The 24,554-nt window shown below is 33.7% G+C and overlaps 2 protein-coding genes across 3 annotated transcripts; both read right to left on the bottom strand.

Annotated features, from left to right (window-relative positions):
• Positions 1–3,123: 3,123 nt before the first annotated feature.
• LOC149084343 (2-aminomuconic semialdehyde dehydrogenase-like) lies at positions 3,124–11,114 on the bottom strand. The gene is made up of 9 exons (XM_089234717.1): positions 10,844–11,114; positions 9,029–9,229; positions 7,483–7,694; positions 7,093–7,259; positions 5,474–5,544; positions 5,241–5,345; positions 4,382–4,553; positions 3,952–4,161; positions 3,124–3,707 (listed from the first exon to the last, which is right to left on the bottom strand). The coding sequence occupies exons 1-9, from the start codon at positions 11,017–11,019 to the stop codon at positions 3,555–3,557; spliced, it is 1,467 nt and encodes a 488-aa protein (XP_089090843.1). The 5' UTR covers positions 11,020–11,114; the 3' UTR covers positions 3,124–3,554.
• A 3,017-nt stretch (positions 11,115–14,131) lies between these two features.
• Orc2 (origin recognition complex subunit 2) lies at positions 14,132–23,613 on the bottom strand. Of its 2 annotated transcripts, none has more exons than XM_089234715.1 (13): positions 23,103–23,613; positions 21,421–21,522; positions 20,916–20,984; positions 19,695–19,844; positions 19,259–19,398; positions 18,968–19,176; positions 18,674–18,806; positions 17,749–17,845; positions 17,327–17,470; positions 16,793–17,017; positions 16,408–16,526; positions 15,251–15,333; positions 14,132–14,325 (listed from the first exon to the last, which is right to left on the bottom strand). In XM_089234715.1, the coding sequence occupies exons 1-12, from the start codon at positions 23,200–23,202 to the stop codon at positions 15,253–15,255; spliced, it is 1,569 nt and encodes a 522-aa protein (XP_089090841.1). In that variant the 5' UTR covers positions 23,203–23,613; the 3' UTR covers positions 14,132–14,325; positions 15,251–15,252. The 2 variants fall into 2 exon arrangements, with proteins under 2 accessions (XP_089090841.1, XP_089090842.1); XM_089234716.1 differs by having other exon boundaries at positions 14,133–15,073.
• Between the last annotated feature and the right edge of the window lie 941 nt (positions 23,614–24,554).

The raw sequence follows: 24,554 nt of genomic DNA, 5'->3' as shown, positions 1-24,554 counted from the left end.
GTAAAATCAGCAAAAAAGGGTTGGACCTTGATCCTCTTCAACCACATTTACAATTTATCTCACTCTGCGAGTTCTACTTGTGTTATTTTACAGCAAACAAGCAACAATTGTTAAAATTTCAAGGCAAACTTGATAATTTCATATGATTGCTCAAAAAAATCTTCAATACCATATTATATTGGTTTCTGTCGTGTGTTACACAATCAAAAAGTTATATCAGTTGTTTTTTATTTGATAGGTGACAGCACTAGTTCCAGTTCAATCATGTTTATTGTAATAGAAGACTACTGTATAGTTATTTTCAATATTTTCCAGTGGGCATATTTTTGCTGATAAAATTTTATTTTTACCCGTTTATTAGTTATGGATGAAAGTGACTAAGAAAGGCACAATTTTTTCATGGTGATTAAGTTTATAAAATATGGACATTCAGAGACAGAATGCTGCTTCTGTGTAGTTTCTTTTCTGCACAGCAAAAAAAACTCTTGTCTCAGTAAAGTCAGAGTCCTTGTATGGGAGCTTTTCTTCTGGTGATGGTTATCAAAGCTCTTGATTCATGAAAATGCCTCCCAATAGCCTGACAGAGTCCCAACCATGAGTTCAACTGGGTCACGGCACAGAGAACTCCTCGCCCCTATTATGAATAAGTAGTTTGAAAAAAAAAAAAATTATGAGAATCATCTCTTCCCCCTAGGGCTGGAGTTTTGCCAGCCCCACCCCCTTGTGGAAGCCACACAGGGTTCTCAGTTGAATATGGGCCTTTACATTAAGAGCTGGCACGTTTGATTAATGACAATAAATATAGGTATATACTTTCATTTTGAACTGGACATATGATGATGAAAAGCCACTTTTTTTTTTTTGGATAAATATTCAAAAATTTGATTACCATTTTTGCCTCATCAAGAGTTCTGCGAGAAACTTTACAACCCTTGAGTTAATTCATGCTCTAGTTTAGCTGAAACAAATTTATATTCTCTCTCTCTCTCAGCTCTTGGTATTCATGGTTTTAATATTTGAAGTATCTTTCCCAGTTTTTAGGTAAACATAGTTGTAGTCAATTTTTGTACGGAACAAAAGATTAATTTTATGTGGTTAACATACAGCATTTGTAATTCTGTAAATGTGTTTAAAAGTGAAATTTCAAATGTTATCAATGGTCAGCTTCATTGCTGCGGTCTCGTTAATGCAGCATCAGTGAATCTACAGTAAGATTCATTTAAAAAAAAAAAACCCTTCAAATTCGATCAGCTGTGTAGTTAATATACATACAGATATTACATAGCCCTGGATCCACTTGTCTTTTACGTAAAAAAAACTTTTTTTCTGAGGGTGCAATAAAAAAGGTATGCAAGTTATGTATTGCATAACTTGCAGTTATAAAATTTTTATGCTGTCTTCAGAATAAAATTTAGTAATCAGATGGAAAAGGTTTGGGTTTTGGCTTTTTCAAGCCTTGGTGCGCATTTGAATACTTTGCACTTAACCAAATTAAGTGCCTGCTAGTTACAATATTATTTATAATAATTAAGTAATGAATGAATTAACTATAATTCACTCCAAACAGTATATATATAAAAAACCAATTTTTAATAAATCAACCATCATATTAGTTCCTGACGTTAACTAATAATCATAACTCATTAACAATTAACTGATCGTATATTATCACGTTTTATCTTTTGTTCTGTAAGACGAGTACTATCAGACTACTGTTTGGGGGGGGGGGGGGGTCGTTGCCCAACCACAAGTGTGGTGAGATGGGTGGTATGGAGGGTCGCAACTCCCACTATAGTGATTATCTTTATATTGATTCACACAAGAGACCCCTGTGCAAGCTGTCATGACAAAATAAAAGTGAAATCGTTAATTTATGATTTCACTTTTATTTGATAATTAATTATTGCTTATTATTACTAATTGTTATTGCAAAAAATCTGTTTGATTTAGTATAATCATCAACAAAAAATCACGATTTCGCTATTATGCCATAATTAATGATTAGTAATAATCATTAATTATGGCCAAAATTAACATCTTGCGCCATCCTGCTCCAATAGTGTATTTTCGTATTTTTCTGCGCCAAATATATAGTGAATTTTGCTTCAGTATGCCCTGAATTTCGGAAAAGATGCAAAAACATTTTTTGTTCCTGCTTGCCGCGAAACGATTCTTTTCGAGAAGAGCCTCATCGGGCTTTCCATCGCGAAACCCTGACAATATCTGTATCGTGCAACTGAAGATGGTTTACAATGGTCTTTCAACTTAAAACAGCAAATGCGAGTCAGTTTCCGTTTAAAAAAAAAAGTCACCACTGGAAGCAGCAGAAATTACTGTAATCGATTGTCATTGCATCAAATCCAGATGTTTTGTGAAAACAAAATGTTCATTCGGGAGTAAAAAACACATGTCTGCCGAATTACGAATGCTAATTTAAAAACTTTGCAGAATAACGAGCGTTAAATCGCCAAATAATGAGTGCTGAATCGCCAAACATCGTGTTGAGTTTTCCGAAACTTTCTCCCATTTTGCAACAATTTCTTTCCGAGTAATAGAAAAAATTTAGCCTATTTGAAGTGCTACTGTTCAAGACAGCAAATAGTGCCCTCAGTAAGCAAAAATCATTTTAAATAGACTGCAGTGAAAAATTTTATGACGGCCGCTCTTTCGAACAAGGTGTCAAAAGCCTGAAACACCAAAAACAAGCTGATACAAAGATGTTTGATAACAAAAGATAGTGCAGTTGTTTTATTTTGGAAAGGGGTGAGGGTTAACGAAAATATTCTTGTTAATTTTGCTGCACCAAAACTGCTCCGAATCCTACATTTAGCTGCTCCAAAATGGACTTTGTCACTTCCCACCCCTGTAATGATCAATCATTGCAAAACTTCCATTGAATTTAGTATTCCATTATAAAACGGTTACTTTTGAAGTGCAAAGTATCCATCATTTTATACTGAAAAGTAATTAATGCTAGTGATAACACTTTTTCTTGTTTATGTGCATTATTTTTTTCCCTGTGTTCAATAAATTTAAGTATTGTGGATATTTTTTTTTTCCGTGTGTGATATATATGTTTATGGGTGAAATTGTTTTTATCAAAGTGCATATGATTGCATCCCATGAAAAATTAATAGCTTTTATGAATTCAATAAAATAATAGAAGACTGAGGCAGCAGTTTGCTTTCGTAGTCATCAGCATAGCATACTGTACAATTCAAATATGCCGAAACAGGTGATATATTTGTTTTACAGCATATTGTCAGTGTTTGGCAGGGTTCACACTGGCGCGATATGGCAAGCGATGCAGCTTGGCTCGGATTGATTAAAAATCTTCAAATTCAAGTTTTTAATCAATCCACGTCAGAGAGACAATAGTATAATATTTAAAATTAGCCAAGTTATTTTGAGCAAGCTTCATGTAATAGTGAGCTGCATAAGTGAATCATAAATCTTTTTTTAACGTACTTGTCTACACACGTTTATTATAATAACAGTCCATTAATATTTGAGAAATTAGTTGTTTTCACTTATTTTGCACAACAACATAGAATTCAATCTCCATAATTGATGCACACAGTCTTATTTGTGGTGTAGAACTCTCGTGAATCATCTGTGCCTTCTCTTGCGGTGCCAGACATTTTCGTCCCTCCAAAAGGCATATGAAGATTTCTTTGTAGCCAGCAGTTGCACCAAATTGTACCAACCTATAAAAGGACATATTTTTATAGATTTTTGCAAAGAATAAAAATTTTATGGCATTAATAACAGAATGATAACATGTCTATTCAAGCCAGGTGCTGAGGTTGGAGGGAGAAAAAAGGCACCCATTGTGTGCCAAAAGAAATTTAAACATTTATCTTTCAGGTTTTATTGGCTAAGAACTTAACGGAAGGGAATACTTAATTTGCAGTTGAATATATTACACAGATGGAGAGAAATGACACTAACATCCAATTTTTGAGATATGCCATGAATACGCTGAACGTCATGAGACCATAAGCTTGCACAAAGTCCATATTTAGTCCCATTGATGCGAGAGATGACCTCTTCTTCAGTATCAAATGGCATCAAGCATGTGACCGGCCCAAATATTTCTTCTTGCATGCAGCGACTTTTGTCGGGCAAATTCGTTAATACAACAGGCTTTACAAAATATCCCTAAACAAGAAAAACACACAATATCAGACAACATTGTTTTATCAAAATGGTTCAACTCTAATGACATTATTTAATAAATGAGGGTTGTGATTGAGGGAAAAACTAATCAGACTGATTAATATAATCATACTTAAATCAATAATAAAATAATCACACCTTAGTCACTCTTCATGCTCAGACATCACTCAATTTGAATCAAACAGAATTTGAATTCGCTTACATGTTTGTTTTTGTCAGGGAGTTCGATGTCTTCATTTGTTCCCCCAGTGAGGAACTTGGCGCCTTCTTTTTTAGCCAAATCTAAATAGAAGAGTACTTTCTCCATATGTTGCTTGCTACACAAAGGGCCAAGAAACGTCTTTTCATCCATTGGATCTCCGATCTTCAAAGACCTACCAAACAATAAGAAAACAATTAGAGATGAACTTCATGCCCAGGATATGTACAGAGTTCATAGGTAACATGCCGTATGGTATATATTTTACTGATGCATTATTGATCCTAGAGGCATACTTCCAATTAGCAAAAGTATCCAAATAACGTGTAGTACTTAGATATGTCATTCATATTGCAAGGGGAGATGTATAGTTATTAAACTAAAAAATTTTAACTTCTTATACAGACACCTGTGCTCAAGAACCCAATTAGAAACTTATTGCCCTGTCTCTCCTAATGCCAACAAAATAAATTCCATGTTTCTAAGGTGGAATATTTACTGAGACGTTCAAATTCAAAAAAACGGAGGAAAGTTTGGAAAAAATAGCAACGAGAAAAGAAACATGTTTAAAGTAGATGTTGCTGATCGGCAACAGTATGCACTGTAGGGTTAAATATGCAGGTAAAACAGTTCACTTGAATTTTTAACGCTGTTTTTTCCCCCAACTTTCCTCCATTTCCAAAAAATAGTTTTTTGAAAGTTTTGCCAAAAATAGGAGGGGTTTCTCAAGTATTAAATACATATCTTTTCAACTTTTTTCCAAATTTTAAGAACAAAAAATCGGGGGTTCCTTGTATACGTTAAAATACAGTAAATTCCAGCAGAATTATTCACAGCCACACAAAAATATTTTCACACTCACTTTGTTTCTTTAACAAACATACCAACAAAGACATCAAATATTTTCCGCTGGATATATATTCTACTCGTGCTCAGACATATTTGACCTTGATTCAAGAAACTTCCTCTAAAAATAAATTTGAGAAGTAAATTAGGATTTTCATCCACAGAAAATTTGAAGTTGTGCAGAAATGTTAGGAACCATAACAAAACTAAATCAAATGATGTGTACACATACTTTTTACTCATACTTACTTTATTAAGGCAGGAACACACTTAAGCAAATTAGCATCTTCAAATACTGCAGCTGCATTTTTACCACCCATCTATGGATAAATCATAACATTATGGCAGGGGGTTTTAGGTCAACTCGTGGAGCATGCATACTCAAATTCATATCAATTTATAGTCTTAAGCAAAAAGAATCATCTTTATATTCAAAGTGTCTATCAACTAAATCTTGAAACTGCAAAGAAAAATTGGTTGAATAAATATTTCTACAGTAGAGTCGATAATTCGAGTATCGAAAGTTAGATTCTGGATAGTCTGAGGTGCTGGAATTTTTCAAAATTTCTTCTCAAAACCTATCCCTTTCTGGTTTGTGAAAAGAATGTTTTTGCCCTATGAATGAAAGTAATTTTTGCTTCAATGGGAGTCGACAAAGACTGAATGAGTCTTGATCCCTAGGCTGGGGTTTTGATGGGACCCCAGGCCAGAATTTTTCGAAGACCCTTATAAGTTTGTCATGTAAAAAATAAAAAAAAATTATAAAGCCCCACCACTGGGGACTATGGTCTTGGCAGACATAATCTTTAATGAATTAAGCCGGTGAATCAAGAACAAGAGCAAAATTAAGTATGAGCAGATAGTTCCAGGGGAAAACAAATTAGAACAATTATATTTCATCAAATCAGAATAAGTTCTATTTCAACGCTAACTTCAATTATTAAGATGCCCATGGTATATTGGAATGGCCCATATGAGTACAAGAAAAACATAATTGAAAGGATGGCAGGGTTCCAACCCTTTGTTGGACCTTGTAATTTTTCATCACTTATGTTTACCATAAAACCAATAAATATAGTGAGACTTCCTCTCTCCCTACCACCTTTGAAAGTTGTTTTTCGAATAATTTGAGTTTTCAATAATCCGAGGTGGTCTCAGTCCCATTTACCTTGGATTATTGAAACTCTACTGCATTTAATCTGGAGACATTTCTAATCGTATGAAAACTGATATGCAAAGAAAATAATAATAGAATTTATATCTACATAGAACCTCTATCCATGGAGGCAGGTGGCCAGATCTAGGTAAACTGGTCTTTCTTACTAGTGTGTTGCACAGCAGATAAAGGAAACCAGTGAACTGGTATTTTTTTTAATATTTGTAAGAATTCTTATATTTATTCATATATATAACTTTGGTTTCATCTCCAGAGCATCTTTTTTGCCTTGGCCCCCTGCAAGGCCATAACTAGAATTTTTTCAGGGGGTGGGAGTAGCAAATTACACTTTACTACCCCCCTCCACTGTGAAAGTTAATGATTTTATGTTTTCCCAAAAATTTGCTGCCTGAGGCAATTGTGTCCCCCCCCCCTCCCCAATTCTTGCCCTAGGCCCACGATGCTGTTAAGAAGGACCTGCAACTGAAGCAGCTTTCAACTCATTACGTCCAATTAATCAATTTTTTACTGTATTTGCTACACTTTAGCTATCTCCTCAAATTTTATTTTGGTTTGCTATTTTTCCTTATTTGCTGCAAGCCAGGGGTTCTCAACCTGTGCTCTGTGGAGCCCTCAGGGCTCCAGATGAACTTCCCACGGATTTTGTGATCTTTCCAAAATCCTGTCTAAAAAATAATAAATTAGCACACACCTCTAAAGAAACTTTCTTTGCAGATTTTGCAGCAATCTCTCCAATATGGCATCCAGTTGCGGTACTTCCAGTGAATGAAATGAGATTTACATCAGGATTGCTTATTAGTGCTTCACCAACTTTTGTGCCGTACCCGAAAACCATATTCACTACACCATCTGGAACACCTGAAACAGAAAATGAACAGTTCATGATTCCCTGAAATCTTGCAATGAACTACAAACATGGAAAAGCTGATTCAGTATTATTGTTATTATGAAAGAAATCATTGAATGCATGGTAAGTACATTATACCAGTATACCGTTGTAGGCTGGTAAATTAACATCAAAATATTGATCTCTCAAATTTTCAAGTAGATATCATATATGAACAAAGATCTGAAGACAAACCTGCTTCTTGTAGAACACTACATAGCATCCACGCTGTCACTGAAGTCAATTCACTAGGTTTCACTACCACAGTGTTACCGTAAATTAAGGCGGGAGCCAACTTGAATGTCAGTAGGTAAAGAGGAAGATTCCAAGGCACTATTATTACTGCAACACCAACAGGTGAATGAACTGTATAGTTGATAGTATCACCATTTGGCTGGTGAATCGCTCTGAAATAATGGGGAGAAAAATACAATTTTTCTTCTAGTCTAAATAAAATCTACACACAGATCTGAACGATTCACATCAATAGAAGCATTCATTTGATGGAAATTTTTATAAGCAATCATCTGTTATTATTTAGACATAGAAGCTCTAATTTTTTGATTTGCTGTATCTTGCCTAGGCCATATAACAGCTTGTTTACTCTTTCATCTTTGTATATCATATTTTATAAGATGGGTTAGCCCAAAGTGAGAGAAGGTGAACCCTAGAGTTTTTTAGTAGAAATCATGTGACACTCTACAGACAATACAAATACGCAAAGCCTCTTATATAAGCCTCTATAAGAGGCTTCCTGTATTGCAGGATATCACTAGTTCTTCAAGTCAAATTCATATTCTTTAAAAATGTTGGCTTGTCTTGCAAAAACACTTGTTATTCAAAAAGTTTTAGTATACCCAAGTTTTTCACCCATCTCCACTGTTCTATATATATATTTCTACATTTTCAATTTCATAAATGGACAGCTAACATCTATTTCAGGTGGGTACAAGCTGGAAAATATTTCATGATATAATCAAATATTCTAAGAAGGGCCACAACTAGGAGGGGAGCAGGTAGGTCTGGGATGCTAGACTACAGGGGAGATTTCTGATTTTTATTCATTTATTGTTGATTTATTGCCAATTTTCATTGATTTACTGCTGATTTTTATTGATTTTATACATGTGATTGGTTTTATTTAACACATTTTATTTTGATTTTATTTAACACATTTTATTTTGATTTTATTTAACACATTTTATTTTGATTTTATTTAACACATTTTATTTTGATTTTATTTAACACATTTTATTTTGATTTGATTATATTAGCTAGAACTAACTGATGATGTGCATAATTGCACCTGCCCCATGCATAAAAGCTTATATTTGTTGCCAGTGATGGCTGGCGATGTAATTTTAATATTCAATAAATCTCTGGAGACACCAGAGTTCACATGGGACAATGTGCAGAAATCACCTTATGTGATAGAGTCTGGGTGTCTTTCTGTTCTCTCAGAACTAGAAAGGGGCACTAAGTTCACCCCCCTTTTAACTGCTTTTTTTATATTACACGGGGTGCCCCAGCTGACAAAATACCTATTTGCAGCCCTGATTCCGAGAGGCTGAGAGAATGTTCACAGAAGTTCACTGGGATTGTGAAAATGTTAATTGAAGTTCATTGGGCTTAGTAAAAAAAGTTGATAATCGCTGCCTTATATCTGTATAAAAAAAATTATAATATACTTAGTAATTTATAAACATTATGCAAGCAAAGTAAAAATGAACAATGAAATCACTTTTCGAAGTCACAGAGTGCAGAATTAGCAAAATGTCTGAAATTCAAAATAGCTCTGGGTATCTCCACAGTATGCGCAAGCCACAAAGGTTTGCCTTGATCCATCGATTCAGCTTCTGCAAATCCATCGAGTCTTTCTTCAAGTATCTCAGCAACTCTTAGCAAAATCTTACTGCGTTCTTCAACTGGTTTTGATGACCACCTGTTTAATTTATAAAATGACACATAAAAAATCATTACTAGATAAATCACTACATTATTGTTCATCCAGATAACATCTAGTATAGCTTTGTTGATCCAAATATCACTGATAACTCATATTAGGGTAGAAAAATTTTGATGATATCCAAAAAAGTTATCAATACTGTTACAGTAATACCCAGAATTTGTCATCTCATCCTAAAAGTGATTTTTTTTCTCTCAATGTGACACACTTTCAGCAAATCTTGAAAGCTTCTGATGGTACATTCTTAGAATGGAAGTGTTTCTTGCAAGAGGTTGAACATTGGAAAAGGCTAATGGATAAGAAAGAATAAAGAAAATCTACATATTTGTCACCTGGGGTGCATACTTTGTCTTACTCTGTTAGTCTTGAAATGAATAACTGATGTAAGTCGGGGTATGAGTGTATGTAAAATTCTACAGAAATATCTAAACATTGAAAGGGCCATAAATTGCAGATGCCCCCTCATAAACATTCCTCTGAGGAATTTGCTCCAACGAATTGGCATGTACTGGATGCAGGCCTAAATTTGTGGGTACTTAAAATATTTACAGTGGTCTAAAGTGTGCATGTTATGCATTTGAAGTACTTCTTAACCATACATGCATATCTTGCATACATTACTCTGTGGAATTTCTAATGAATTGGTACATGCCGGAATGTGTGTCTTGAGTGTTATGGGTGGCTTTAATGTATTTATGTTGTCAGAGTTGGGCGTGTTTCACGTTCTTGGTGGTACTGTCATTTGTCTTTCATATTTTGAAATGAAGATGGTATGTTTGAAGTACTGACATCTACCTTCTATATCAGACGTGAAATGTGTGGGTATGTGAAGTTAGCACACAAACATTTGCAGGTTTTTTTCTCTGTGTGGAGAGACTTTTTAAGGGAAAGGGGCGGAGTGGCTGGCATTCGCACCTCTAAACTAGAAAATCACACAAAATCAACTATAGCCAACCACCTTTGCAGTCTGCAGGGTTTGAACCCAGACCATCATGATACCTACATCAGCGCAGCAGCTAAACATTGGAACTGATAGATGGATATTGAAATTGGTGATTCAATATTAGACTATTCACTCAAATACAGTAAAACCCCCTCTTAACAGTCACCTCTTTTTTCAGTCAAAAAATAATTTTTAAGGACGATTATTTTTGTTCCGCCAGTGTCTGCAAAAAAGTGGTTTTACTGTATTCAAATTATATTTTACCCTTAATCAGTCAGGTGGTTACAATGCCATACGCTGTTGTCCCAATTTTCAATCTAATTATTTTCATTTTTGAAAACTAATCAGTAATTATTTCAATTATCATAACTTTTTTGTTGCTGATTTAAAAAAAAACAGTAAAGTACATGAGGAAGTCAGTTTAAATGTTTTCATAAAAAATTTTAATCAAGAAAATTTATTTCACTAGCTTCAAGCTTTTAAAAAAGGAGAAATTAATTAGACAGCTGACTGGTTAAAAACCATAACTGCCTATGTATTTTAATTAAGTACTCTCATGCATAATTAACAAAAATTTATTAACCACAATGAACAGCTAATATATCACAGTACATAGATGTATCAATGATATATAGAAAATTGCTTACTCTGGAAATGCAAGTTTTGCTGCATTCACTGCTTCTTTTGCCTCATTTTCAGTACTATCAGGTACTTTGGCCAATATGATGCCAGTAGCAGGGTTATAGCTATCCAAGTATTTTCTGACAGGTTTGAAAATACCTCCTACAAAATTTTGTAACGTTACAACGTTGTCCTCGTCCATGATTTTATGACAGAAATGTCTGAATTGCTAGAGCTGAGCCCAAGTCACAGGATTGGAGGGGGAAAAAGTCTTGACAAGATAAACTTTGGGTTCAAAAGGAATGGAGAGGAAAAAGAGAACCTTATCTATATTCAGAAGTATGAAAACAACCAGGAAGTTACTTGAGATAAGATACAGCTGATAAGGCTTTTTGATTTTATTTTTAGGTGATAATCCGTCTTTAGGTTTTAATATCTGTGGTCAATATTCCAAGGTTATCAAAAATTATTAAACACTGATTAGCCTCTGAAAAAAAAGAAAGAAAAAAAATTCTACATAAATTCTTTGTGTCTCTAGAGGATATTCTTTTCTCATTCCACATGTATTAGTCAAAAATGGAAAAATGTGTATAACCCTATATTTATTTTTTACTATAATTATTTTTCGTTCACTCATTCTGAATATGAAGTGTTTTTCTTAGGAATGATGAACAATTTTTGTTTTTAATGAATTCCATAATAAATAAATGATGCTCAGACAAATAAAATAATAATAGTTATTTTAATTCATCTCACCAATTCGATATTTATTCTCAGCTGGACTACATATGTCAGCTCCAAGTAAATGAATAAATAGAGAGTTCAGCTATGTTATGCTCCAATGAACTTTTAATTTCATTATCTTACTGAAATCTTTAAGTATATTTTATTAGGCTTTGAAGCATATTTTATTTGCTCTCTTTTTGTTGTATTACGTAATGCTATATCCTAAAACAGAAGATTCAAAAGCAAAATTTCCATTACCTGAACCCGTTCAGCTTAAATTTGGTTGTTGATAAGAAGCAAGATATGCAAATAAAATTACCAGATATGTCCCATTTTACATTCTTAGATGAGATATCAATGAATTCCAGTAAGATGGATGCATCTAGATCAAAAGAGCTGCGCAAACCCCCCCCCCCCCAAAGAACACTACCTCCACCAAAGCCCAGGAAATAACCCAGCCACCCCACAACCCAATTTTCACATTCTTGTAGTTAAGGCAAGAAAAGTGTATATTAACTATTTACTACGAAGAACTACATCTCAATGAACTTTTGTATGAAGCCATTTAAGTATTACATCAGCAAATTTTTAGTCATTTTTTACCCCACCCCCCCCCCCCCATCAGTAAAATTTAGTCATCAGCTCTGCCTCTTAACGCATATTGGTGGAATCAGAGACGTATGTGCGGGGGAGGGGATAGGGCAGGTCATGCCCATGATCAAAAATTTATTTTTCTAATGCAAAATTTATTTTGTTTTATTAAAATTTCAGAAGAAAATACCTTTATATGTGTGTTATTACAGTAAATTTCTGTTAATTTCAATACTATTTGAAGAATCAAAATTTCTTTTCAAGAAATTCAATCCACCCTCTATGCTTGAAAAATAATAATGATAATAAATAATTTATATGATAAACCCTTGGCCTGCAGACCAAATGTAGCGCTGGGGGTTATCTGATGTGGCCTGCCCCCCAAAACATAATTTTGTGAAAATGAAATATAAGCAGCACATTAAGAGATCGCTTAAGTGACCCGTGACACAGCTCTAGAACATTTAAGCGATCTGTGGCACATATAGAGATCCCTTGAGTGACATATGGCACAGTTTTAGAGCACTTAAGTGACACCCAGTGCGGTTCTTACATTACTCAAGTTACTTGCGCCCCATTTCCAGATTACTTAAGCGATCCGCAGCACAATTACGGATCACTTGAGTGATGCGTGATACAGTTCCAGATCACTTGGATCTGCGAAACAGAGATGACTAAAGTGGCTGTGTAGGGGACATCAATCAAAGAATATAGTTCAGGTGACTGCAAACTATCGAAAGGTTTTTCTAATTTTTGACGCACCAAGTAAGATGCCATTAAGAATACTTCATATTTTTTTATGAAGGGTGGTTGATGACATAAGCATCGTCCAAACTCCCCCTCCCCCCTTGTCGTCAAAAGTCAACAAATCGGGATCTCCATCGATGCTGATGTAATACTTCAATGGCCCTATGCAATATTTTTAAAAACAGCTGTTCATATACAAAACTTCATATAATTTTTTTCCTAGTATAATGTAATAGGTTATTTCAGCTTAACAGCAGTTTCAGCCAGATACTGTCATCCAAAGAATAGGATAACAGAGCAGAGCAAAAATTTTGGAACTTCTCGTTTTTATTGCCAAATTAAAAACAAAGCTTCACATTTCTTTGAAACATACAACTTCAAAATACAGTGGTGCTCCTGTAATTCACTGATTTATATTTACCAATATAAGCTGGGGATTATACCAAATCACTAGTAAATGTGATAAGTTTACAATATTTACCGAACTAGCCAAAACAGTTTGTGATTATATGCATAATAACCGCCAATAATGCATATTCACTAGATTTATCGCATTTACTGTAACATTGATAAATATTATCAACAGTACTCTCAGTAATCAATCCTTATAAACTTCACCCTCAAATTGTTGAACCACCTAAAAGCTATAGGCCTCATATTTTAAGTCATGACAGAAATTAAAGAAGGGCAGGTTGTGTCTCTGGTGCATAGGTAGTGCACTTGCCCAGTATGCAAGAGGATCCAAGTTCAATACACAGAGACAGCAAAATCTTCCCCTTAAGGTTTGTATCAGTATAACAACCAGCAAAATCTCTTTCCTAAGAAATGAAATTAACGAAAAACAATTAACATTTCTGGAAAAATTATGCACTGCATTTCTCCTTGCACAGAAATTCCCCAATAAACGTTTTTAACTTATTTTCAAAAGATAAAATCTGTTTACAATGGGACTATATATAAAAAATTAAGATGGAATTTTCTTGTGTGGTTAAAGGATAGAATGCTGATTGTAATACTGTTTACATATAACAGTTGTTTTTTTAGGTTCACAAGCTAACTTAGCCCTAAAGTGTCTTGTGACTATTTTGATTGAATTTATCTATCTAAAATGAACCTTTGCCCAGGAATTTAAAAAAAATCAGCTTTCTTTTTTTTAAATGAATAATCTCAAACTGAATGGTGTTTATCATAAAATATGCTATAAAACTTATAGGTATGGATTAATATATACTCATGATGATGCAGAACTTAGAAAAAATATATATTTTATTACTAAAACTTCTTTACAAAATTGCAAGTAGCTTCAATGAAAATGTGTAATAAAAATACAGGAGTGTGACAATAATAAAAATAGTTATTTACATCCTGCGGTACAGGAAAAAATATTTTTGGCATCTCAATGAAACTATCACATGGAATCAGCTCTCTGATTTTACAGGTCAACCTGTAAAATGATTAAGATTATTGTTTATTGTGTACATATTTGAATAAAAAACAATTGAAATGCAGTGGTACCCTGACCTACAAGTGTCTGACCCAAATCCTAGTTAGGAGCAAAAATATATTTGCTAAAAATACACCAATTTGTGAGCATATATTTGACTAATAAGCATAACATGAGCAAAAAGTACATTGAACGAGTCTAAGCCATATTATTGGACTGAATTTCTCTTGTAAACAAAAATACTTTCATCCTGCATAGATATATACCATATTGTACTGCACTATGCCGATTGATTATTATGCAAACAATTAATACTTTAGAGGGTGTCAAACAAATTAACAAGATATTATTTCACATGGAAAATTTTGATTTGAGATGCAAAAGACTTTCAAAGGAAAATTAATCTCATAAGTTGAAGTACTACTGTATCATAAAACTATAAATCTTAACAATATTTTAATTTTTTTGAACATTCTAAGAGAGATTTATTTTGATATACTGGAAATATATTGTGATCAATGCTTTTAATCTTTTTTAAAAATTAAACAAAATACAGTAGACTCTCACTAATGCAGCACATATCAGACAAGGGTGTGCTGGATAACTGAAATCACTGGAAACAAATTGAAAAGACCATTTAAATAATATAAACTTCTGCGCACAGACATGCAGTGACATGTTTTCCTCTTCTATGCTCAAAGGAAACCAATCTAAAAAAGCCGGATTGCACAGCCAGATTATCGAGAGCCTATTGTATATTGATTATAAAAGTATAGCAACATATTAATGATGATTACAAATTTTTCATGTTTATTTACTACTGTAAGTACTTAACTAAGACGTCAAACAAATGTGTGTGGTCAGAAAATGAATAAGTATATATAAACACAATCAATTTTTGTATGCATAAGAAACACATTGATACCTTTAATTTTCAATTTTTTCTAAAAATTCTGTGAGCGTATTAGATGCAACTGGAATATACCAGCATTCAACACCATCATGCAACTGGAAGTAAAACATATATTTAACATTAAACATAGGTATTTTATGTCATTGACAAGGTTTTCATGGACTTAGTCAAACGAAAAAGAGATTCTCTAGGCAACAAGACAGTGTTGGTATGAGTTTACTTTTTTCTCAATGTTTCCTCAGCGCAAGTGACTTGCATCATATGAATCTTTGAATTCAGTATCCAGTAATGCAACTCAAACACATGATGATGCCAACCATTAGTGTTCGGTAAACGTTGAAAAGAAAATGAATTTGTATCCCCTTTGCCTCATGAACTACTCTTCCAATAGATATTTTGTTAAACATTACAATACAGGTTGTTTTCTCATCGTCTCTTGAAATACTTGATTTCAAAGAGGAATAATTTATTTTTTTCATTATTGATAAGCAAATTTTCTTAATAAAATGAGAAATTACCAACAAAATAAAATTCTACTCAACCTCAAATATTATGATATGTGCAGATAATAACACATGCTGTGAAGTCAACTTTGCTCAGATGGTGTGTGTAATTGTTTTGTTTTTTTTCAAAATAAAATAAAGACTAGCCAAATTTTAAAATTTGTAACTCCCCCTCCCCCAAATGTGCATAATTTTGGAAATTTAAATGAATACTCTTAATATTGAGTATACTTTTAACTATACAATACTCTTAATAATAATGAATGACTTTTTCTGATGTTGATTAAACCATTTATTTTTCTCTTTGAGATGAAAGCCACTGGAACCTTTACAGAATAATATTCAACACATATAATGTTTTTACATTATTTGAAAATAATTAGTTTTTGCACAATAATGTAAAAACATTATCATGTACTGATAGTTCATTGTTTTCTTACAGACCCCCTTGGAACCTATCCAAGGGCTCTTGGTTAAGAACTAGCATTAAACTGTGATTCACAGCTTTACTTTCATGTTAATAAACATTTCAAAAAAGTATCTGCCTTTGTGAATGTAGAGAAAAATGAATGCTAACCAACAAAAATAAGAAAAAAAAAATTATTAACATATATGGATTTTTGATTTTTTGCACAGTCCTTAAAACTACAAATGAGCATAAAATACCTTTTTTGAAGCTAATAATTTGTGACTTTTGAATTCTGAGACCTGAGCATCCATTGTTTGTTCACTATTTACAAGGAAAGCCTCTCTACATTCTTGATACCATTCTTGAAATGTCATGCCTATTATGAGGATATGAATCAAAAGATGTGTATATATTAATTCTTTTATCATATACCTACACATTTACAGAAACGACTTAAAAGAACATGGTATTAATCTTTCAGAAAGCATAAAACAAAACTACACATTTCTAATAGTTTTATATACATTTTGGGATATCACAATTGAAAAAAAAATTTTAATAAATTTTCAATAATAAATATTTTTAATCATTTCAATTATTTTCAATATATATTTGTATTTCACTTAAGAAATATTTCATTACCAGGGGCTCCTTTTTTCTCGAGCTGATAACGAGCTAATATAAGAAAAACACCACGGCTATTTGGAGTCAGACTTTCAAAAACATGAAGCAATGAGCTCAACACGAGTTGGTTAGACTTTTCTCGCAAGAAGGAATTTTCATACGATGTTTCTAAGATGTATGGTTCATATGTAGTAACATCATACCACAACCACCTGAATTGATTCAACATTATCTGATCCCAAACTGTAAAATAATAAATAAAAGAATTTTTTTTTAATATGTCATAAAATATAACAAAGAATGGAAAACAAACAGCAAGCTTCTGAAAAAAAACTGCTAAATTATAATGCTGATTATAAATGCTGAGTGGTTAGAGGCATGAAAATTAACTTCAGTGGTAAAGTTACACAAGCCACATCTTCGAACAAAAAGCAAAATTACATACAGAAATATCAAGGTAAAAATTTTTTTTTTAATATTAAGTAAGACTGAATTACAGAAAATGTAGGAGAAATCTGAACAGTTTCATTTTGAAACAAGTTCAAAACTTACTGAGTGAAGAGTTCAAATGATCTACACTAGCGATAAAATGTATATTGGGCGAAGATGCCAGAGAACTCAGCATAGATTGGCATTTTGTTCCACGAAGAGCAACTCCATCGATATTGTGCACGATTATGTATAAGCTTTCACCTTCTATAAATAAAAATTTAACATCAATTATAATTATTTATACCATAATTATTATATGTCTGTCCGAAAGTTGTATTATTTCAAAGAGTGGCATAGAAACATAAAGCAAAATTCAAACAGCCACCTCTGATAAACTAATTAATCTTATTAAATCAAATATCTTTATTTTTGTTTTCATGTTTATCTTTTGTTGCATTCAACAGCTATAAAGGTTGCAATACAAGAGCTGTCAACAAAATTTTTTTTTAAGATCACTATAGTAGCAAAACCTGTAAAAGTACCTGTCAAAAAATGTTCTTTTATAAACTCTACATGTTCAAGGGAAGAAGGAAACGACCCATTATGATCAATTATATCATCTGTAATTGAGGTCAAAAGCTGAAATTGAGAAATATAATAGCTATGAACAAAAAAACAATATGCACAGTTTAAAATTTAATAAGTGCAAAACAATTGAGAGATATACAGGATGTTTCAAAAAGAATCCTCCGATTTAAAAAAAAATCATAACTATTCAGCTTTTAATCAGTTTTGATTGAATAATGTATAGGTAGAAAGGGGGAAATCTTGAGTTTCATGCAGTTGCCAACAGGCAGGGCTAAAGCTCTTTCTTCGGCCGTCACTTCAGTGTTTGTCAAGATTGGGAAAAGCCAGTTAGAAACCAATTCAAATGACTTCCTTTTACAGCAGGACGGGGCACCACCACACTGGAGCTTGGACGTTTGAGAATTTTTGAACAATCACATTCCTAAATGATGGATCGACCATACGGGGCTTGACGATTCAGTTAAACATCACTGGCCTCCAAGATCGCCGGATCTCACAATGTGCAATTTCTTCTTGGGGAGTTTATAAGACTACGTTTATGTGCCTCCCTTTCCAGCTACATTAGCCGAACTGAAGATACACATAACAGAAGCAGTGGATGCAAACATGCTCGCAAAAGTTTGGGACGAACTTGACTACCGTATAGACATACGCTGTGCATCCCAAGGTGGCCATATTGAGCACCTTTAATTTGGTTTGTAAAAAAAAACTTTAATTAGCCATGTAATATAAAATTAATCTCAAATGTCTATGTACAATATTTTTTGATATAATGGCTTGAATATACACATTTCAAATCGAGTGATTCTTTATGAAACACCCTGTATTATTTACTGCTATACATATTGCCAACAAAAACTGATAAGATATCAAGCTTACCTTTTTAATACTTAGAGAAGGGTAAAACCCGTTAACTTCTATATACAAACATTCTTCTAATACATCTTTACAAAAGTTCTGAAGAACTCCATACTTGGAACCAACTCCATGTATCAAAATGTTGAATCCTTCCCTAAAAGGATTATGTGAGGGACAAAAAAAAAAACAGAATATGATGTGAATTTTAATGGGAGGATCATGCAGCACAGATTTTTCAAAAAAAGAAAATTTATGTACAACTAAAAGAATACGTTTTTTATAAAATGTATGATCATACCAAAATGAATAACTTGCCTTAATTGGCATTGCCATTTCTTGAACATATTTTCATAGCATCTATACAAAATGGCTCTCTGATCTTTGTGGTATTCTGGTAAATTATGCATGAGCTCAAACAATTCTGGGATGTTAGTTTTGGGTACTTCAACCTTAGACATAGTGCGATTCGAAGTGACTCTCTTGGCAGACTTTTGACCACGAAAATAGTTCTCTGAAAATGTTTGCTGAAAGTAGATTTGAATTAGAGTAGCTATATAAAATAGTAGTATAATAAATTATTATTAGGCTGAGCATAAGCGGAAATACCATAGTCTTCTCAATTTTTTTCTTTGTGCTCGGAGTCTGTTGAGATGACTGATATTCCTCACAGCTTCCTTCACTATCATCATCCCAAGAATCTTCATTGCTATCCTCTGGGTCTGATTCAGTCAGAGGATCATGAAAGACTATATAAAGAAACAAACAAAAAATGTAATTAATAAATGAAAACTATTTTATTTAACAACCTGTGTCTAATTTAGTGCAGTGGTTCTCAACCCAATGGCACCCTAGGCTTCTTTGCCCAATCAGCATATACCTGCCCTCCCTGAAAATAACTGTATGAAATGGATAAAGTATGACTCCTTTTAACCACTAAGTATGTGTCAATATTCCCCTCAACACTATGCCCTTCATAAGGATTGGCAATGAGAATCACTAATTTTGAGTGATAGAGAAGATAAAAATAAAAAAAAGCAGTAACCTTGCTTTGCTCTTAATCTTGCAGATTGAACTGAGGTTGCTATTGATTCATCAGGTTCAATGGGCTTTTTCTTCACCTTATCGCTGCCATCACCATTTTCCAGATTGCTTTTCTTTTTTGGCGTAGATTTTGGGCTGTTCTTATGTTGATCTGGAATTGCATTGAAGAAAGCAAAAATATCAATTTCTTTGCTACATATACAGAATACAATACAGTAGATGCAGCTTATCGAATCCATGGATAATGTTATCATTCAGGTATTGTTATCACTTTCACCAATGAACCTATATCACAACATGGGGAAAACTTCGTTTATAGTCATCAACATTTCAGTTTCTGTTATAAATTTCTTTTGCATCTAAAGTTTTTTTGCACATTTTGAATCTAAGGTGGAACATTAACTTCAAATGTACAAGATTGTGCATGTCAAACTGCAAGACTATGCAGGAAAATCAGAAGGTATACCCTTCTCTCTTGTTGACAAAAATTTCCTAATCAGTTCATTGTATCCTAAACAGGTTTTAGTAGCTGCTATGATCTGATCCTTGTATATGTGTGACAAGGATATAATATCCTATTTTCAACAAACTTTCTATAGTGGACACTAATGTAGTTTAAAAAAAAGAGCCCTTTCTTTCAGTTATTTGTTACATACTGTCAGTTGACAAGATTCACTGTTCCACAGCATGGCTTTCTCAAGTAATCAGTGATATGTATATATAGCAGGGCAGAACAAATCCCAGGTGCCAGGTCACCACGGCCCTAAAAAAAATTGGTATTGGAGCCTGAATTTTTTTTTATTTGTCTAGCCCTGCATATAGCATAGAAAAACTATGTAGTATTTACATTAAACTCAATTCATTGGATTGGCTGAATTGAAGAAGAAAAAACGTGATCTTTAGCTGAAAAGAAAAACCGTATTACACAGAACATGTATAATAAAAGAAAAAAAACAATAAAAACGAGTCAGTGGAATGCAGCGGCATGATGGAAAATTTTACAACCAGTTTTGTGTATAAAAACTATCCTGTTTTTCACACAAAATGGAGGCACCCAATGGGAATGCATGGTCATTATATTTGCGTCTGGGTTTCTTTCAGATACAGTTATCAATCAGTTATTGTTTTATTATTACTACTGAGTCTTGATATGATCACATTAAGCTGTGTGCACTATAATACTTTTTGTTATTTTTTAAGTGAGAAAAAAATAACCACTCACCATTAGATGATTGGAGTTTCAATTTTTGAGCAAAACTATCTGTAACTTCATTCGCATCAGCACACAAAGCTAAAGATAAATATACTGCATGGATTATATTTAATTTATTATAGGTTATTACATTTACATGGTAAACGAAATAAATTAATATAATCCTAATGAAATTTTCAAGTAGCCTATTCTTCAAGTCGGATCCCATTTGGTATATGTGCAAAATTTGACGATCGATTGAAAATTGTATATTTGTATAGGGAACATACCCACATAGAAAATCAATTTTATATATAGATATTTAAAACATGCACACATACTCTTACAACGCCTTCCTAAATTGATACAATTTCCAAGAAATGAAAAGTCTAAAACACATTTTTTGAATGGTGAACACAAAAAGTTTTGCTAAAAGAAAAATTTTTTCACAATTTCTTACTTAAAATTACATAAGCTGCTGCTCTCCAATACAGGGTAATTTCGATATAATGGCTCGAAAATATGAAATGCTCACCAGTAGATGGTTGATAAATTTCATCAACTGAGTCTTCGTCCAGGATATTTTCGACATCATCAGCACTCAAATGATCATAAAAAATGTTCCTTTTCTTTTTGGCTATATAAGCAGTATAATAAAAAAAACACATCATTACAAGAAAAATTCAAAATAAACATGAGAAATAAACTGTGAAAAAATAGGTTTCATGCAAAACATTTTAATTTAAGCCACTGCTACTCTCTGCCCCACACATGCACCTCGCAAACATTCTTTCACAGGGATGTTCCATTGGATTAGTGCTGCATATGGGAATATGTTGGATGTGTGTTTAGAAGTTCTGCAGAGGAATATGGACGAGGTGCATGTGTGGTTTAGTAGTAGTGATATGCTGTGTGTAGTCATCTCTATTTATTAGAAAAAGCACCTGTTTTAGACAGGATTTTGAGGACTGACTGAAGCAGATTTGAGCTCATGAAACCTCTGAATATCCTCTGGTAGAATAGGCCTTACTGGTCTTGCTAACATGATCTAGAAAAGTGATATTTCTAATGTGTGTGCTGTCAGACAAAGAATGATATTGATCTTTTTAACGAGTGCATTAAAATGACAACACACATGGTGGCTCAGCAAAGCTACTACAACTTAGCCATACATGCACATTCTTCTGTGGAATTTCTTACGAATCAGCACATGCTGGAATGTGTGTTCTGAGCGTATATGTAACCCTAACGTATTTATGTTATCGAGTTGCGCTTGTTTCGTGTTCATGCTGTCATCTGTTTTCCATTTTCTGAAGTGAAGATGGAAATGCTTGAATTTTTCATGTTATGCTAGTATCATGTTGCACGTCTGCATGTGTGCAGAGAACTGCAAAGAGACTCTTTCAAATAAGAATTCTCGTACTCATGCCTCGAAGCTGGAATACCGAAGAAAATCAACTTCAGCCAACTACCACTGTGCCATCAACGAGGTTCAAACCTAAATGTAAACTTGTACTGCCCCCACCAATATATTGACACTATCTCCCTGATATAGGTCTTATAGAAATCTTCGGTTTTAACCAACAATGATGGTACAAGTGCTGTATAATCCAGACCGCCAAATCCAATATAATCCAGATCGCCAAGGGCGCTATAAGTCGCCAGCGCTCTCAGTTCTGCCGACCGGCGCTCTCACTTGTTTTGCCAGGTTGTCGTTGTTCTAGATTGTTCCTCTATAGCTTCTTTCTAGAGACTCCCATTACCCATCCATTATAGATGACGCTTAAAGCGTGGGCGATTCAAATGGATAACAGTGTTTTTTCCCTTTGTGGAGTAGCGTCGTTGTCTTGGATTTTTCCAGATTACCTTTTGCTAGTTGTTATTTTTAGTGTCTTTTCAAACGTTTGAACAGCAATTTAGTTTTTTCTGTTCCGAGTGTTAAGATTACACGAACCGGATTACATTTTTGTCGACCGGTAAGGTTGCATCCTTTTTATTTATTTTTCTCATTAATATTCATTATTTAAAAGAATCTGGATACCCGGAAAAAACTGGCCTTGGCGACTTTTGGTCGGGTCGTTGGACATGTTTGGCGCCGGAAAAAAAAAGTCGCCAGAAATCGCCAATCTCTGGATTATACAGCACCTGTTTTAACTTTAATCAAATGATACTGAGAAGTGATTGTTAACAAAAAAAATATAACATTGTGAAACTCACCGGGTGTTGCAAGGGATACCGAAGAAATGTTTTCAACAACGTCTTCGTCACCAACGAATTTCACGAGCACCGTCCGACGCCTTAGAATTCTTCGCATCATTTTCGAAGGACAACACGAAAATCTTATAAAATATTTGACATAAATTTTCACTTTATAAGATTCATAATTAAATTCACGAGCATTTTCTAATAACGCGATAAAAATTCGAATTTAAATTTATTTCAAGATTTTAGTGAATAAAAATTAAAAGTGATTATAGAGAGAGAGCATTTAACCAAATCAATCTGAGAGTCACAAAACACTGCAATCCCAGAGTAAAATGTAATTGTAAACAATAAAGGGCGGGAAACATTTACTGAGAGTTGTATACTTCCTACACATCACGAAAAGATTGTTTTCTCTTGACATGGATTAGATAATGTGACAATGCTGTCAATACCTTCTAGAGCAGAAGGTATGCTGCTCTAGAAGATATTGGTGCTATCCGGGGGCCTCGAAAGAAGAGAACGCCTCGCGAAAATGAAAACTGGTTGCCTATCACTTGGCCTGGGACGCCCCTCCTCATGTTGCTTTTGAGAAGTGATGTGACCATATCTTCTCGTGAAAACTACGGGAATTGTAGACCCAAAATACAGGGAAATTCTTCTGGTTTCCCTGCTGTTATCTTAGAAATATGAAATTGAGTGGATATCGTTATACTAGTGTATAGTTAGTTTTATATTTATGAGATGGCAGCAGTTACCAGCGTAACGTAACAATATTTGTCACTCCGAAATGAGGAAGCACGCTGCCACACTTCAGCAAGAACTCACTTACCTCTATCGACAAACCACGATTTAACTAGGTGGTCGTGCCCAAACTGTAAGGAGAACAATGTTTTTTCCTGATTAAGTTTTTTTTGCTTTGACCGTGATAAATCTAATGATTGCATTACCTCTTATCCCCCCTAAATTATTTACGAATGAATGTTTCACCTTTTTCAGGCTAATCAATCTTGAGTTTGAACAAATGGGTGACGTTATTTTTCATAAAAATATAACTAAACATTCAAATTGTTAGTGAATTACAAGATATTTCATGCAATTTCAAGATATTTCATGCAGCAGTGTACTGTGCAGTTGAGTGAACAATCACATTCTTAAGTCAGAGATGCTGTGGTCTTCTTCTTCCAGAGCTGTTTTTGAACAAAGCCGTGGGGATAGAACATCTGCCATGATCAAAGCAATAACACTAAAGTTAATAACTTAATATAACTTAATAACTTAAATAACAATAACACACTAAAGTTGTTGCTTCAAGGCAACTCGGGTTCTCATTTTCGGTGAATTCAAACGGTGATTGGTCAATTAAGGATTGTTGGAAATAAAACGTACAAACACACAAACGATAAAGATAATATCTTTCGCTTGGTGCAATTTTCTTTAGCAAGAAAAAAAAAGAGAGAAGTTCGG

Source organism: Pholcus phalangioides, unplaced genomic scaffold, assembly GCF_987345545.1.
Source record: "Pholcus phalangioides strain wild (caught in Gottingen) unplaced genomic scaffold, Ppha-v1.0 ptg000008l_1, whole genome shotgun sequence".
Taxonomy (NCBI): domain Eukaryota; kingdom Metazoa; phylum Arthropoda; class Arachnida; order Araneae; family Pholcidae; genus Pholcus; species Pholcus phalangioides.
This window is presented reverse-complemented; position numbering and strand designations above follow the sequence as displayed.

Bases quoted from the DNA above. Each gene is read 5' to 3' on its own strand.
- LOC149084343 (XM_089234717.1), bottom strand. From the start codon at position 11,019: ATGGACGAGGACAACGTTGTAACGTTACAAAATTTTGTAGGAGGTATT. The intron at 7,260-7,482 runs GTTTGTCTTCAG...TTTCTGTTTCAG, and splicing joins TAGTGTTCTACAAGAAGCAG to GTGTTCCAGATGGTGTAGTG. The intron at 3,708-3,951 runs GTTAGTGTCATT...GTCCTTTTATAG, and splicing joins GCATATCTCAAAAATTGGAT to GTTGGTACAATTTGGTGCAA.
- Orc2 (XM_089234715.1), bottom strand. From the start codon at position 23,202: ATGATGCGAAGAATTCTAAGGCGTCGGACGGTGCTCGTGAAATTCGTT. The intron at 19,845-20,915 runs GTGAGTGGTTAT...ATGCAATTCCAG, and splicing joins GAAACTCCAATCATCTAATG to ATCAACATAAGAACAGCCCA. The intron at 17,846-18,673 runs GTAAGCTTGATA...TCTCAATTTCAG, and splicing joins CTTCTCTAAGTATTAAAAAG to CTTTTGACCTCAATTACAGA.